Source organism: Rhinoraja longicauda, chromosome 21 (genome assembly GCF_053455715.1).
Source record: "Rhinoraja longicauda isolate Sanriku21f chromosome 21, sRhiLon1.1, whole genome shotgun sequence".
Classification (NCBI taxonomy): Eukaryota; Metazoa; Chordata; class Chondrichthyes; order Rajiformes; family Arhynchobatidae; genus Rhinoraja; species Rhinoraja longicauda.
In genome coordinates, this window is record NC_135973.1 from 35775585 (window position 1) to 35789388 (window position 13804).

Consider the following 13804-nt stretch of genomic DNA (forward strand, 5'->3'; position numbering starts at 1 on the left):
AATTCCAGAATTCATACCTCAACAAAGTATGACACGCTCTTCAACAGCTCTGCCATAGATACAAAACCATATTCAGATGGGACAAGAGGACTCTCATAAGTGGAGTCAAAATGTTTTTTAAGTTCATCAATTGTCAACTGTGAAGTGTCATCCAGAGACATCAACAGCACAAGAAGTTGTGCAGTTAGGGTGCGAAGAGACTTCCTGTTTATCAGTTGGAGCTGCTTGCCCGATGGCGTGTTAGTAACCTTTAAAGAAAAAATACATTTTTTATTTCAACAAATAAAAACTGGAAAGGAGAATTTGCATCAGACTAGCCATACAATATACCTTTGCAATATGGCAGAATCTTTGCATAAGTTCTCCGATAGTATTGACATCATAGTCTTGGAGTCGCAGATTATATCCATAAGCGGTGTTATACTCCGAAAGGAAATCTGATAATTTCATACAATTGTCCTTCTGTGACCGCAGCAATTTAACAAGTTGGGCTGTCAGTGCCTTTATTTGCTCATTTTCTGTTAAAACAAGATTTTTTTCCTCTCCACACTCTAGGACCTGTGGAGAATATTCACAAATGCATCATGACCACTTTGACTGTTAAATATATATAAACGTAAAGTACTATCCAAATGATTACTTTTGGGATAGACACAAAATCCTGGAGTAATTAAGTGGGACAGGCAGCATCTCTGGAGCAAAGAAGGGTGTCACCCAAAACGTCACCCAGTCCTTCTCTCCAGAGATGCTGCCTGTCCCGCTGAGTTACTCCAACATTGTGTGTCTAATTTCCGTTTAAACCAGCATCGGCAGTTCCTTCCTACACATGATTGCTGTTGGGTATAAAAGTAATCAAATGGAGCAACAAAAAACAAAAATCAGTATTTTGCAAATTGAATAAATGAGAATACAATAAAAAGCTTACTGCAATGTCATTTAATGCTTAGTTGAAGTGGATACATTGTGAAAGACAGCTGCACTTAGATTCACTGAAAATATTAACTTCTCTAACAGAACAACCATTTGAAAACACCTCGCAATGTATGAATTTTGTTATTGGGCTAAAAGACTGTAATTACGTATTGCTGTTTATTTGTACCATTGAATAAAAATATTGAAATATAAACAATGGACCTTGTTAAGAGTGTCAAATTCACGGAAAATTCAAATGAGCTGCACTGAGTCAAACTAGATGTGTTTAAAATACTTAACTCCAGATCTAACTAACCAATTTGTTTGGTGCCTCCTCACCGGCAAACTTATAAATACGAGACCAATCAATAAATTTAGTCTTAACTCAAATTTTATGTTTCCTTTACATAATACTGTTAAATATAAACTGACAAAACTAAAGTGCGGATTCAGTTTTAGTTTTTCAGCAGTGAAAGAACATGGCTTGAATTTCCAGACACTGCTCAATTTATTTGAGATATCAATTTCAGTTGCATGTCCTTATACTTACCTGCAACACTTCTGGTATTGATTCAAACAATTCCATGAGCTTGTTAAAGCCATAATATGCAAGTTTGCACTGGCGTCCAAAATGGTGATGGTATGTAGGTATAAATTTACTAAAGGGCATTCGGCAATGAGACTGATGTCGCAATAGATCCACTACCTCTTTTGCAAATTGCTTTGTCCTCTCAATTTCCTCTGGAGTACGATCTAAATTAAAATGTATTAAGATTGAACAGGTTTCGCAGCTTCCAAAGTTAAAGGTTGATGCAAAAATAAATCACATATTAAATTAAATGGCAGAAATAATTTAGAATAGTCCCAAATAAGTTAACTTTTATTTAAAGATGTGCAAGATAGTGTGATCACACAAGGTTTTGAAAACTCATGATGTACAACCAAGCATCTGCTAGCTGTAGAATGCAGTTGTTGGTGACTTTGCACACGTGATTCTCATTCTAAAATGTTCATACATTTGGCTGACAATAATCAAACGCACAAGTACAGCAGTTTGCTCGTATGGTACTGGGTTAATGAACAAAAACCCAAACTGAACTCCAACCCAGGCAGATTATGAAATGGGATTCAATGAAGAAATAGGTGCTGGATGGGGTTAAAAATGTTCTTCTGGAAATGGGAACTGACACAATAGACCAAATTGAGGAGCCAGCGCTGCCGTCGCAGCTGCGGCTTGCCTGCAGTCCGTCTGTCTTTTGTGTTTTTTGTTGTTTTTGTATGAATTGTAGTTTTAATACAGTGTAGTGTTTGTATGTTATGTTTGGGGGGGGGGGGGTGGGAGGGAACGGGAACTGTAAAAAATTATCTCTCCCGAACGGAGACGCGACCTTTGTTTCTGTGTCGTATCTCCGTTCCCGCTGCGGCCTACCACCGGCCATGCACCTGGGACCACCTGGGGCTCTGGTTCGCAGAGCCCGCGGCCCGGACTCACCACCTGCGGCGCTGGCTGCCTTCGGATGCTGCGGGAGCGGCTGCGACTCGTCTCCGGAGGCTCCGGCGCGGGCCGCGTGGACGTCGGAAGCCCGCAGGCCCCTGGGTGGGGGCCGACATCGGGAGCTCCGGCCGCGGCAGAGGCAGCGTGTTCGCCCGCCCCGAATCGCGGGGCTTGGGTCGGCCCGCCGCGGACCTTTCACCGTCCGGCGCGGCCTGGAATAGGCCGTGGACCTTTCACCGTCCGGCGCGGCGCTCCAATGTCGGGAGCCCCGACCGGGCAAGTTCAACAGCCTGACCTCGGGAGAAGACGGCAGGGAAGAGAAAATACATTCTGGCCTTCCATCACAGTGAGGAGGGACTGGAGGAGACTCACTGTGATGGATGTTTCTTTTGTTTGGTGTTAGTGTATGATTGTATGTGTTATTGCATTTTTATTGATTATTCTTATTGGTCTTAGTGTTTCAACTGTGGGTAATGTTTCATTTCACTACACATTTATGTGTATGTGACAAATAAACGACTATTGACTATTAATCTGCCCTACACTTGGCAACAGTCACACACCAATGACATTCTAGTTTTGGAGTAACTAGGAATGCCACCAAATCCAAGAATAAAACATTAATAACAGGAAGGAGAACAAAATGTGCAGATATGAGCCTGGATCCAGCTCCACTTCCTCCACAACCCAAAAACATTTATATATAACCATAAAAACAAATCAATGTTTTTTAGCTGTGCATGGGTGGGAAAGACAGAAAGTTTGGTTTGGGCAGGGAAGATCACAGAGGTGGCTATGTTAAGGTAGCTCTATCTTCATACTTAAAACAATTTTGCTGAAAAACGTAATAATTGCTTATCTATTTCCTTCTATCTGAAATCAGAAATAATTCAATTTTCTTTGCCAAGAGAGAGAGAAAAACAGTGGCAATATAAAATGTGCTCAACTGTATAAAAAGTTCTTAACAGTAATTCCCCTCCTTGCTCCAGGGAATGATATCTGCTCATCCCTTGCAGAGGGACATTTTCAAATGTACAATTACACTATATTGTACCATCAATTTGTATTCCAAGATCGGGTATTAATTATCAAAATTTACAAATCAAGGAATTGCCAAATCCAGTCATCCAATATTCAGAGGTTTAAATCTATTTAAGGCTTGTCCATTTTTTCAGAAAAGCACCTCAGAAGAGGGAAATCAAATTACCTGGAGATTTATCATTTTTATATATTATACATTTTACTCTGGCAGCATTGCTGATTTTGGAAAAAGGTAATTAATTTTTGATTAAAAATATCACGGTATTATCCCACGTTACACTCACTGCAGCAAGATAAAATTAATAACACAATACCTCTCTTTGGGATAGAAATCACTGTGTCTTCATCTTGCTTTGAAATGCAGATTGTAGTATCTGGTATTTCTGAAAGCAGATCAGCCAGTTCACACACACCGTAGTCTGTAATATCCCAATCCTTCGAAAAACACCTAACATAACCAAATAATGCAGAAACTTTAATATTCGTGATCCAATAAAACATAACTGTTATTTGGAATATGTTCTGTATCTCTGCAATATTTCTATAAAGGACTTTCCATGCTTCTGTCATCCTACTATTTGAAAGACAATAATATGCAAGTTTGGGACTTTCCAAAGGTCTGCTTGTTTGTTTCTCTATTTACCAATTAACAACAACCACCATTGTACGGTATGTCATTGTACGTGACATTGACGTCACGGTAAGCATTTATTTTCTAATTTCTAGTGGGAATAAACCATCCTCTTGAATTTCTGTAGTTCTTCCTACATTATTGTGAGTGAGTTCCCAGTGACATTGAAAGATAATGTGTGACTTGGAGGGAAACGTAGGTGGAACTCCAGTGCATCTACATCTATTGTCCTCGGTTGTGAAAGCTGTGTGGGAGATGCTGTAGACGTAGTCTAGGCAGGTAGCTGCAGTGGAATTTGGAAATAGTAGTTATGTTGTGATGGCAGTGGAGGTAACAAAAGTTTAAGGAGCTGGATGGGGTTCCGTTCAAGTGGGCTGCTTTGTCCCAAATGGGATCAAGCTTTGTGAACTATTGGATCTGCACTCATCCAAACAAGCAGAGTGTTCCATTACAGTTCTGACTTGCACCTTGGTGGAAAAGCTTTAGGGCGTCACTTGCCACATGATATACATCTGCTAACCTACTCTTGTATTGAGAGAATGTGCCCCGTCCAGTTGAGTTTCTCATTGGCATTTCTCAATAAAATTGAGAAAATTAATAAGGTATCCCAAAGAGGTTAGTTTGAACTTTTAAATCTCCATTGTAATCATTAATATTTTACAGCAGAAATTTGAACTTCTATAAGTTTCAATCCAGCTGAAAATATGCAAAGGCCCAACCAAATCCATGACGTTCACACACTTCAAAATTAGTGGAATAGCTATGGAGGAAGTGATACGCCATTGTACTGTGGATTATCTGCTCAGGTAAGAGATAGGAGCCATTAAGTGCAAGAATGTGCAAGAATTCAATTTTTAAAAAAAAATGAGTCTAAATAATCATATTGAATTACATAAGAAATGATACCTACCAGTGGTATGCTTGTCCAAATTCTCTTACAAACACCTGTTTGCTGGCCTGAGATTTAAGAAGTTTAAGTATATCTTGCGTAAAGCGCTTCACTTGTGCACGATGAGTTAATGTAAGTAGGCGTTTGGTGCCCAACCCAAGGACCTAAAAACAAAAAGTCAGTTAAATGGTATTGCAAGATGCTGTGCAACCTGGAGATGACCCTGCAGGAGGAACTCAGATTTTAAAAAAAGATTAAAACTTTTTTCAAGAAGTGATCTAGTGACTTACAAGTAAACATAGAAAAACTGCAGATGCTAGTATACAAAAGGCGACTCAAAGTGCTGGACTCAAAGGTCAGGCAGCACCTCTAGAAAACATGGACAGGTAACCTTTCGGATCAAGACCCTTCTTCAGACATTGTAGGGGGGGAAAGAAAGCTGGAGTGGAGGGGCAGAATAAAGCCTGACAGCTAGTACGTTGATACAGATGGGGGGGGGGGGGGGGGTTGATCGGCAGATGCCTGGTAAAAGGCTAGAGAATAAAAGACAGACGATGAGACAAAAAGATCGAAGAGATACAAATTATGAAGCCAGAAGGAGGAATGCAAGCGGAAGGGGACGGGGGAAATAGGCGCGAGTCCAGCTGGGGCACATGGAGGGGGAAGTGGGGAGTATCATGTAGTTATCCAAAAATGGAGAATTGGGTTGTTGCTCCAGTTTGCTCGAGGCCTCACTCTGGCAATGGAGGAGATCCAGGACAGAAAGGTCAGTGTGCAAATGGGAAGAGGAGTTAAAATGGTTAGCAACAGAGGGATCCAGCAGTCTTTGGTGACCGAGTGCAAGTGTTCGGAAAAAAGGTTGCCGAGTCTATGCTGTGTCTTGCCGGTCGGTGTACAGGAAGGGGTGTGAGAGCAGGGCTACAGGATACAGAGATGTGGGTGAGGCATCTATCTATGACAGTAGGGGAGAACCACTTTTACTAAAGGAAGAGGTAGAAGAGAAAGCATCTTGGGAGCACATGCAGCGAAGCCGGAGAAATTGAAAGTAGGGGATAACATCTTTGCAAGAGGCAGGGTGGAAGGAAGTGTAATCCACATAACTGCAGGAGTCGTACAAAGTTTTACTGCAGAATTTACCCACGACAAATATGGTTAGACTTGCGTTCCTAGTTTTCCCATTATAATTCAGTTATGAAATCCTCCACTGCTTGCTAGTTTCAAGTTTTTAATTACAATGATCTGCAGAAGTTATTTTATCTTGCTGCTTTTATTTGGATCATTTATACCCTTTGTGCTTAGATGTTTGCTAGTCTCTTAAGGTACACATTTAAGCAGCGAAAGAATATAAATGAATTATATTGTTCAAGATCAAAGACTTACTGGTTTGTCGGTTAATTGGATCTGTAAATGGCCCCACGTGTGTAGGGAGTGGATGTGAAAGTGGGATAACATAGACCTAATGTGAATGGGTGATCCATGTTCAACAAGGACTCGATAGGACGGAGTGTCTTTTTCAATGCTGTATTTTTTTATTTGATTTTGTTTTAAATCGCAGCACATCTAAAATCTGTTGTGGTCTTTATCTTTTGCATATGCCTGAAATAACTCGATGACATTTTCTTTTTGATTTGATTCACTCTTGCCCTTTGATGTTTTATGCACACTAAGTTTCACTCCATGTCCTACATCTTCCTTATTAATCTTCAAAACAATTTGGGTCTGTTTTATAATGAATTTTATTATCCCTATGCTAATTAGTTTCCATGCTTCATGTTTGAAGTCACAAGTAACAAATTCTAGGTTTTTTCCTAACCTGCTCATGTGCTAATGAGAAAGACATGAGAAAGGAGCAGAATTAGACCAAAACTAATGGACAAAAATTGAGAGCTGGAAAGCGTACCAATAATATCAAACAGGATTTTAAAAAATATGAATAGGAACAGCCATAAAGAAAGTGGGAATAAAATGATTTTGTTGATGCACCAGAATAAAATAGGAATACTTTGAGCTGAGGCAAGAGTGATATTATTTCCTCAGAATAGGCAGTGATGGGCAACAATTATGTCCAGATCACACCCATCCAAAGATTGTTACAAAGGAAGTAGGGGTATAATGAACAGCAAGGGCAATTACAGGACTTAACCAAAATTTACCACCTCAGTTAGGTATACAACCAATTAGTTCTTTCAAAATAAATCTTGAAAATTTGTTCAAATTGAGCTTGGAATCTTTTTGTTATCCCCACCAACCTGAGATTGGGCAACCGAAACTACAATTTTTGCCTACACACCCTACAACTTGTATTTGCAACTGAAACTTGCACAATTACTATAGTTTTGAATCGTATGACAAGTAGAAAATCATAACATCAAAAACAAGACACATCTAGGTATTAATCCAGTTAACATTTCTGCAACTGCATTTACTGAAAGGAAAATAGTACAGCGAGTCACAAGTATAAATGATATTTTTGTCATGAAATTCACCTGCAAAACGTGAGGCACTGCTTCCAATAATTCCATTAACTTGAAATAGCCATAGTCCGAAACTCTGCACTGTTTACCAAAATGATGGTGATAGGTTGGTATAAATTTGTCTTGAGATATGAGGCAGTGAGCTTGGTTCTTCATAAGATCAATTATTTCTCTACTAAACTGAATGAGCTGAGGATTTCCGACTGGACTCTTGCAGCGTGGCAAACAATGATCTAAAGTGAAAAAGAAAACAGGTGAACAGTTACTTAACGCCAAAAGTAAGTGAGCATGAAATGGCATAGCATTAAGCCACAATTTATATTATCAGGAGCAATGCAATACGAAACATAAATTCTGGATTTTACCAGCATCTGCTCAACTTTGATTGTCAAACTAATATAATTTTAAATTAAGATTTGCCCACATATGAAAACATTAATTTCTGTGTAATGTAATTTCTGTGCAGTCACATCATTTATACGGTACCTTTAAAATAACAGAACCTCCCAGTTTCAGAAACGTGTTAAACAAAAATAAATAGAATGGCAAAGGCTCGTGTGGATCAGTTGGTCTGAATGGCCCAGTTCTGTGTTTTATACTTTAAATAAGAAATGTCATTCTTAACTTATCTTATCATAGACCACTAGCAGAAGGGTGCCAATGCAATGTCTGTTTCCCAAGCTAGTTTTGGTGATAAAGGTGGATGCAGAATATTTATAGAAGTGTACAAGAATACAATGGAGGATTATGATTGGGACTGATTTATAGCCATTTATCCTCCATACATTAATACACACGATCTCTTTACTTTGACTAGAAATGTGATTGCATTGTGTAATCCCAATGACAATGGGACTTTTTTTTTGACACAAAAACACAAACGGCCAGTGTGCTTGGCATGACTTGCATGCAATTCCCATGGCCACATGAACCTTTGGCAGCAGTGCAATTCCAATGCTCTTGAGGCGTTACAGCATAGTCATTTGGCCTGCAAGGCACTCCTGAACAACCAAGGCTTTCTGGCAGTTCTGAATAAAAGATCTTTTCCACTGTCTCAATGTTTTCAATGACTGGAGACATTCAGAAATAACTAAAATACATTTAAGTAATTCAAAACAAATGTAAAATTAGATAATATGCAAGTTAAGTGTCTTTTAAATTAAATATGTCAACAAATATTAATTCGAGGAAACTAATTGGCTTCGTTTATCTTATTAACGATCATTAATCTAGTTTCCACAAGTGCTGGCATAATGCCAAGAGACATGTGCCAAAACTTCTGTTTCCGTGTTGTATGACACCGTAACAAAATGTATCTAGCCCCTCGGCTTGGTACATTACAGATCATGCATTCAAATTAGTCAAAAAGTGTCTGTAGAATTGACAGCCACACAAAAGAAAAATTCAATGCAATTTAGCCCAATGAACATTTGAGCTGTTTGGTGTTACTCTGGAAGTTTAACTGGACAGTTTCCTCCACAAATTGTGTCGGTGCACCTGATGTGATTTATACAAGAACCTAGTGCATTGCCTGGGAAAATAGTGCATGCTAATCCAGAGGCAATCATAATTGGATACCCCTAGGACAATGGCATTTTAGTAGCACAGTGCTGCAATGGACTCTACAAGTCCCATCATTTGTATGTTTCAGAATTCCAACCTCATTCAGCAATCTGATTGCAACCTGGCTCCCTGGTTCGAGGGAAACATCTATTTCAAACATTTGACAATGCCCCTCCCAGACCACCCCAATCCCTCACAGCATCTAGACAGCCAGTACAACACCCCAGCCCTGTCCACAAGCCACTATTGCTAAACGCAGGTCAAAATAATCTATAACTTGTGCATGTACTTTACAAAATGAAAATTACAATTTCACTTAAAAGAAGTAGGCTAACCATTGCTATAATATACCAAACTATATTTATTTTGTAGACCACAGATTAATTGAGATTTTCCATTAACTTGCTTTAAATGGAGAACAAGTCACCTTACCAGCATTAGGTGGTGGTGGATTGTTGTGAACCCATTTTACAACTTTAATACCATTTTGTGCTGTGACAATGTTAACACCAGGGACACAAGTTATGAGGTGCTCCAAAGGAACGCCACCTTCTCCTTCTTCCACTGTCTTCAGAACTGTGAACTCAGAAGCATAGCAATCTAAAAAGCTAAAAGAAAAAACAGAATTACTATGAGAAAAATCAAAATTGGAACAATACTTAGGAAAGGATGCAAATCTTGGTAACATTTCATACAATAAAGCACTCTTCCTTATTCAAAAGCAGTTTTGAAACATGAATTTTCAAAATAATGTTTGAGTCTAGGATTCAAGGAAAAAGTCAAACATTTGGCTACAATTGCATACTGTGGTCATCTGCACAAATTGTAAAGCAGAAGGCATAACAACTGAGTGCCTTGCTAAATAGATCTGCAGGTCATTTCTTGGCAATTTTGATTATTTTTAAGACCAGCTCAAAAACATCACAGCTTGTAACTGATTTAGGAAGTAAGGGGAAGTCATCAACTACAAAGCTGTCACTTGATTAGAGAGCGGCAAGATAAATCTTTTCCTAAAGGCTCATTGAAGCAGAAAATGCACAATTGGCAATAATTAATGGAGACACCAATGTAATTTTTTCTTGAAGGTAAAAAGCATTGTCAAAGTTATACAAAAGGCAACATGGAGAAAGCTGGATTGCTAAAGGAGTGTGTATACACATAACGAGAAAAGTGGTCTTTGTCCATTAATTATGTGTAATGGAAGCCTGCTCACTTTGGTGGAGGGAGTAAAGACTGAAGTCACAGCCACAAGGGGAACCGAATGAGGAATAACATTCTTAAAAAGTGTGTGGTTGTAATATGGAATGTACTGCAGGGGAGATCAAACTGCTGCGCTGGGTGAACTGCATAAACAGGGGGCGGATGGCACTCTTTTAGCCATTCTATGGTTTGATGAGCTATTGAACAAGAATTTTACATTCAATTCATAACTGCGCAGTTAACTGATTTCAATTAGCATTGCAATACTGTACTAAAATTGTCTCATCATTCCTGGGAAAAGGATGATGGGCAAGATTCAGCAGGCTTTTATTTCCTTACTTATCGAGTGACTGCCTACATTGATAAATGCACAGATCAATAGAACAGGATATTGCAACTGGGCTGATTAGTAATGCTCAATTATTTTTACACACCTATGGGTATTAAATAAATTGTTCGCTTTCGATTGTTTTACTTAATTCAGCACATCCCCAATTTGATTGAAATGGTCTCCTGGTCATTTGCAGAACTCCTCATTGTTTTGATGTGTTTATGCTTTATTCTTAATTGTTAACTATGTTTGTGTTGTCATTTGTGAGCGGAGCACCAAGGCACATTCCTTGTATATGCATACTTGGCCAATAAACTTATTCATTCATTCACAGATGAAGCCAAGAATTGCAGTCGTCTTTCTAAATATTTAAGAGGAATTCCCAACATCTTGGGAGGTTACAGATAATAAAAATATGGTGAAATTTGGAAAACTCTTGGGATTGCTTATAATCTCACTTTGTCTCTATTCAGGCCTCAAATTTAAACTGGGTTGTACTCGGCACCCAAATATTACTCTGATACAAAGTTTTAAATTTACTTCTCTTTTCAGACAATGTGCCGTTCTAGCACCTAAAATGATTTCAATAGTTCATAATACTGCCCTTCAAGTAGAACCTACATGTGACTTAAACATCAAGGATTTATTGCCAAAGAATGCAACCTGCTATTGCCTATTTTATTAAGCACTGTAATACAGACTGAACATTGATTTTCCAGAAATTGATGAAATGACAATATAACAGAATATTTGTTTATGTACTGGCACTCCATAGTGTTTTGGAGACACGGAGTGAGTGCTATTAGCAGGGCTGGGGTGTATTGGCATTTCATTATCACTTGACCGGATAATCCAGCAAGGCTCTGGAATGGAGGGTGCTGGAGAATCGACGTTCAACCTGAATTTCAATTCCTACAAGTCTGCAAAGCTCCTGCACTTCTCAGGACTCTACTGCATATTGGAGCTAGAAATCAAAAAGGCATTGGTGCCTTCATTTCCCATTCCAATAGTCAGATGCCATATCCCATGAAATGGAGGGCTCTCAGAACAGGTCTCTGGCTTGAATTTGGCCCTTGAAAGGGCCTCTTTCATTCCTTCGTGTGGAATTGCCATGCCAGGATATGATGCAACCATTCAGCATACCTCCTACAGTGCACCTATAGAGGTTTGTTGGGAGCATGGAGTGACAGTTGAATCTCTTCAAACTTAGAAGTGGAAGAGGTGGCGAATTATTCGTGACTACATATGCAGAGCCCAGCATTTTCATCAGAGATATTAATAGCCAGAAATCTGAAGGGTGTGGCCAATGAGACCAATTCACTACCCCTGTGCAGTGTTTATTTGGTTCAAGTTGGCCTGACCCTTTAAGACATTCTCAGTTCAGATCTGACAATTCATGCAGTGTGTTAATAGAGTCCAAAGATAACATCTCACTGTAATTTCAAATTGCAACTCTGGGCTGTAGGAGTTCCACAATTATTGCAGGCATTATACGCTACTAAATACTGACAATATATAGATACTGTTGATTATTTAGGCCATCCAGATATCACCTATACTATCAGCCATTCTCCCACTCAATAAAAGTCCCCAAATTTTAGAGTACCTCATCATGGATCTATCTAGCAGACACCCACTGACTTACACAAAGGTTACTTACGTTCCATAATGCTTTACTCAAGTCATATTTTACACAAGATGGAATCACTTTGTAACTAGGTAGAAACAAGGAACTGCAGATGCTAGTTTACACAAAAGGACACAAAGTGCTGGACTAACTAAGCGGGTCAGAAAGTATCTGGAGAACATGGATAGGTGACGTTTCAGGTCGGGCCCCTTCTACCGACTGATTCAGTCTGCTGAGTTGCTCCAGCACTGCCATTTTGAACTAGGTGCCGATGTCGTTGGTCTGCACCAGGTGCACACCATCCAGTTGACGTGGCTACTGCTTCAGTACACATTGTAGCCCCTAGCAGACAGGGCTCTCTTCAGATCGCGGCCACTAACAGGACGAGCTTGTTCACTGTGGGCTCCCTCCCCTTCACCAGCTGCTGCATCTTTCTGTCCACCGTCACTTTGTCTGCTCGCCCGTCCACTGCCACCACCTCCCTTGGACTCAGCAACATTTTCCACCTTGGACGCGGGCACAGATGGAGAAGGCGGTGGTGAAAGGGGCAGGAGGAGGAGGAGGAGGGAGAGCGGTGGAGTGCACAAAGCAATGGGAAGCAGTGGCAGTTGATGAGGTCAGGGAGCCCCATAGTGACCGAGCATGTCCTGTGGGTGGCCTGGAGAAAGCACTGCTGGCCAGAGGCTACAACAGCCATGTCAACCAGACAGTGCGACACCTGGTGAAGAAGGGCTCGGGTGCGCACCTCATAGGAGATGTTGGCAACGCGGCCTCGAGTTGCTCTTGTTCTCGCTCGCCTGCCCAGTGATGTACCAACTGTGGTCAAAACTGGAGGAGCAGCGAGCCCAGGCAATGCTTTAACATCTGTGAAGTGGACAGGAAGCCCTCGCCATCCTCCATCCTCAGGGAGTGCCCGCATTCTCATTTTTCTAGCCTTTAATTTCTTGCCTCCCTTTAATATGCTTCTTGATTATCAGAATTTACCTTGCAAGACACTTCCCTATTCAGGACTCATTGTCCAGAGTGAACACATTTGCAGAAGTCGCCTGATCAGAATGATTAGTAGTGAACCTTACGAAATGGCTTCAAACTGTCAACTTCAGTTCCTCCAATAGCAGGAACTTTCTAGCCAACACATCACCTTTGAAATGGATGATTGTGACTGAGTGAAGGATCAAATTAATAGTAACAATGTATCAGTATAAAACTAGAAACCTTAAAATTATAGCATAAAGCCAAATTCCTGTATTGCAGAAGGCTTAATAATTTATTGTGACCAGAATGCAGACGTTCGGAACAACCTGCCTGTACATGGCAGTAGGGAAACTTCTAGGAAATATTTTCTTCATTCTACTAATATCCCAGGATATCTACTACTATCCCAGGATATCCAAAAGAAGTTCAAACTTACCTGAGAAGTGGCACGGTTCCCTCATGTGTATGTAAAAGACTATGAACCTGCGGTGCAAATGTTTTCAGCGACGATATTATAAATGGTATTTTGTAAGAATCTGGATCAAATTCATTCTCGCTGCAAAACAAAAAAGGAAACCGAATATTATGCCGAGCCTCCTGCACTGACTAACATTCATCCCTGCAGTATTTAAGGATTTGTGATCTTTATGAAATACTTTAAGAAAT

At 40.0% G+C, this 13804-nt stretch overlaps 1 protein-coding gene across 8 annotated transcripts in view; it reads right to left on the reverse strand.

The window, feature by feature from the left end:
* Positions 1-13804, reverse strand: part of marf1 (meiosis regulator and mRNA stability factor 1) — a 70103-nt gene that overhangs the window by 11910 nt on the left and 44389 nt on the right. For 7 of the 8 annotated variants that reach the window (XM_078418338.1, XM_078418336.1, XM_078418335.1 and 4 more), the window contains 8 exons: positions 13575-13694; positions 9438-9613; positions 7455-7675; positions 4990-5132; positions 3763-3896; positions 1463-1665; positions 331-558; positions 18-248 (listed from right to left, as the gene is read on the reverse strand). In XM_078418338.1, coding sequence (XP_078274464.1) covers positions 18-248; positions 331-558; positions 1463-1665; positions 3763-3896; positions 4990-5132; positions 7455-7675; positions 9438-9613; positions 13575-13694 — 1456 coding nt within the window. The remainder of the gene's footprint in view (positions 1-17; positions 249-330; positions 559-1462; positions 1666-3762; positions 3897-4989; positions 5133-7454; positions 7676-9437; positions 9614-13574; positions 13695-13804) is intronic. The other variant, XM_078418337.1, reaches the window with a different exon arrangement.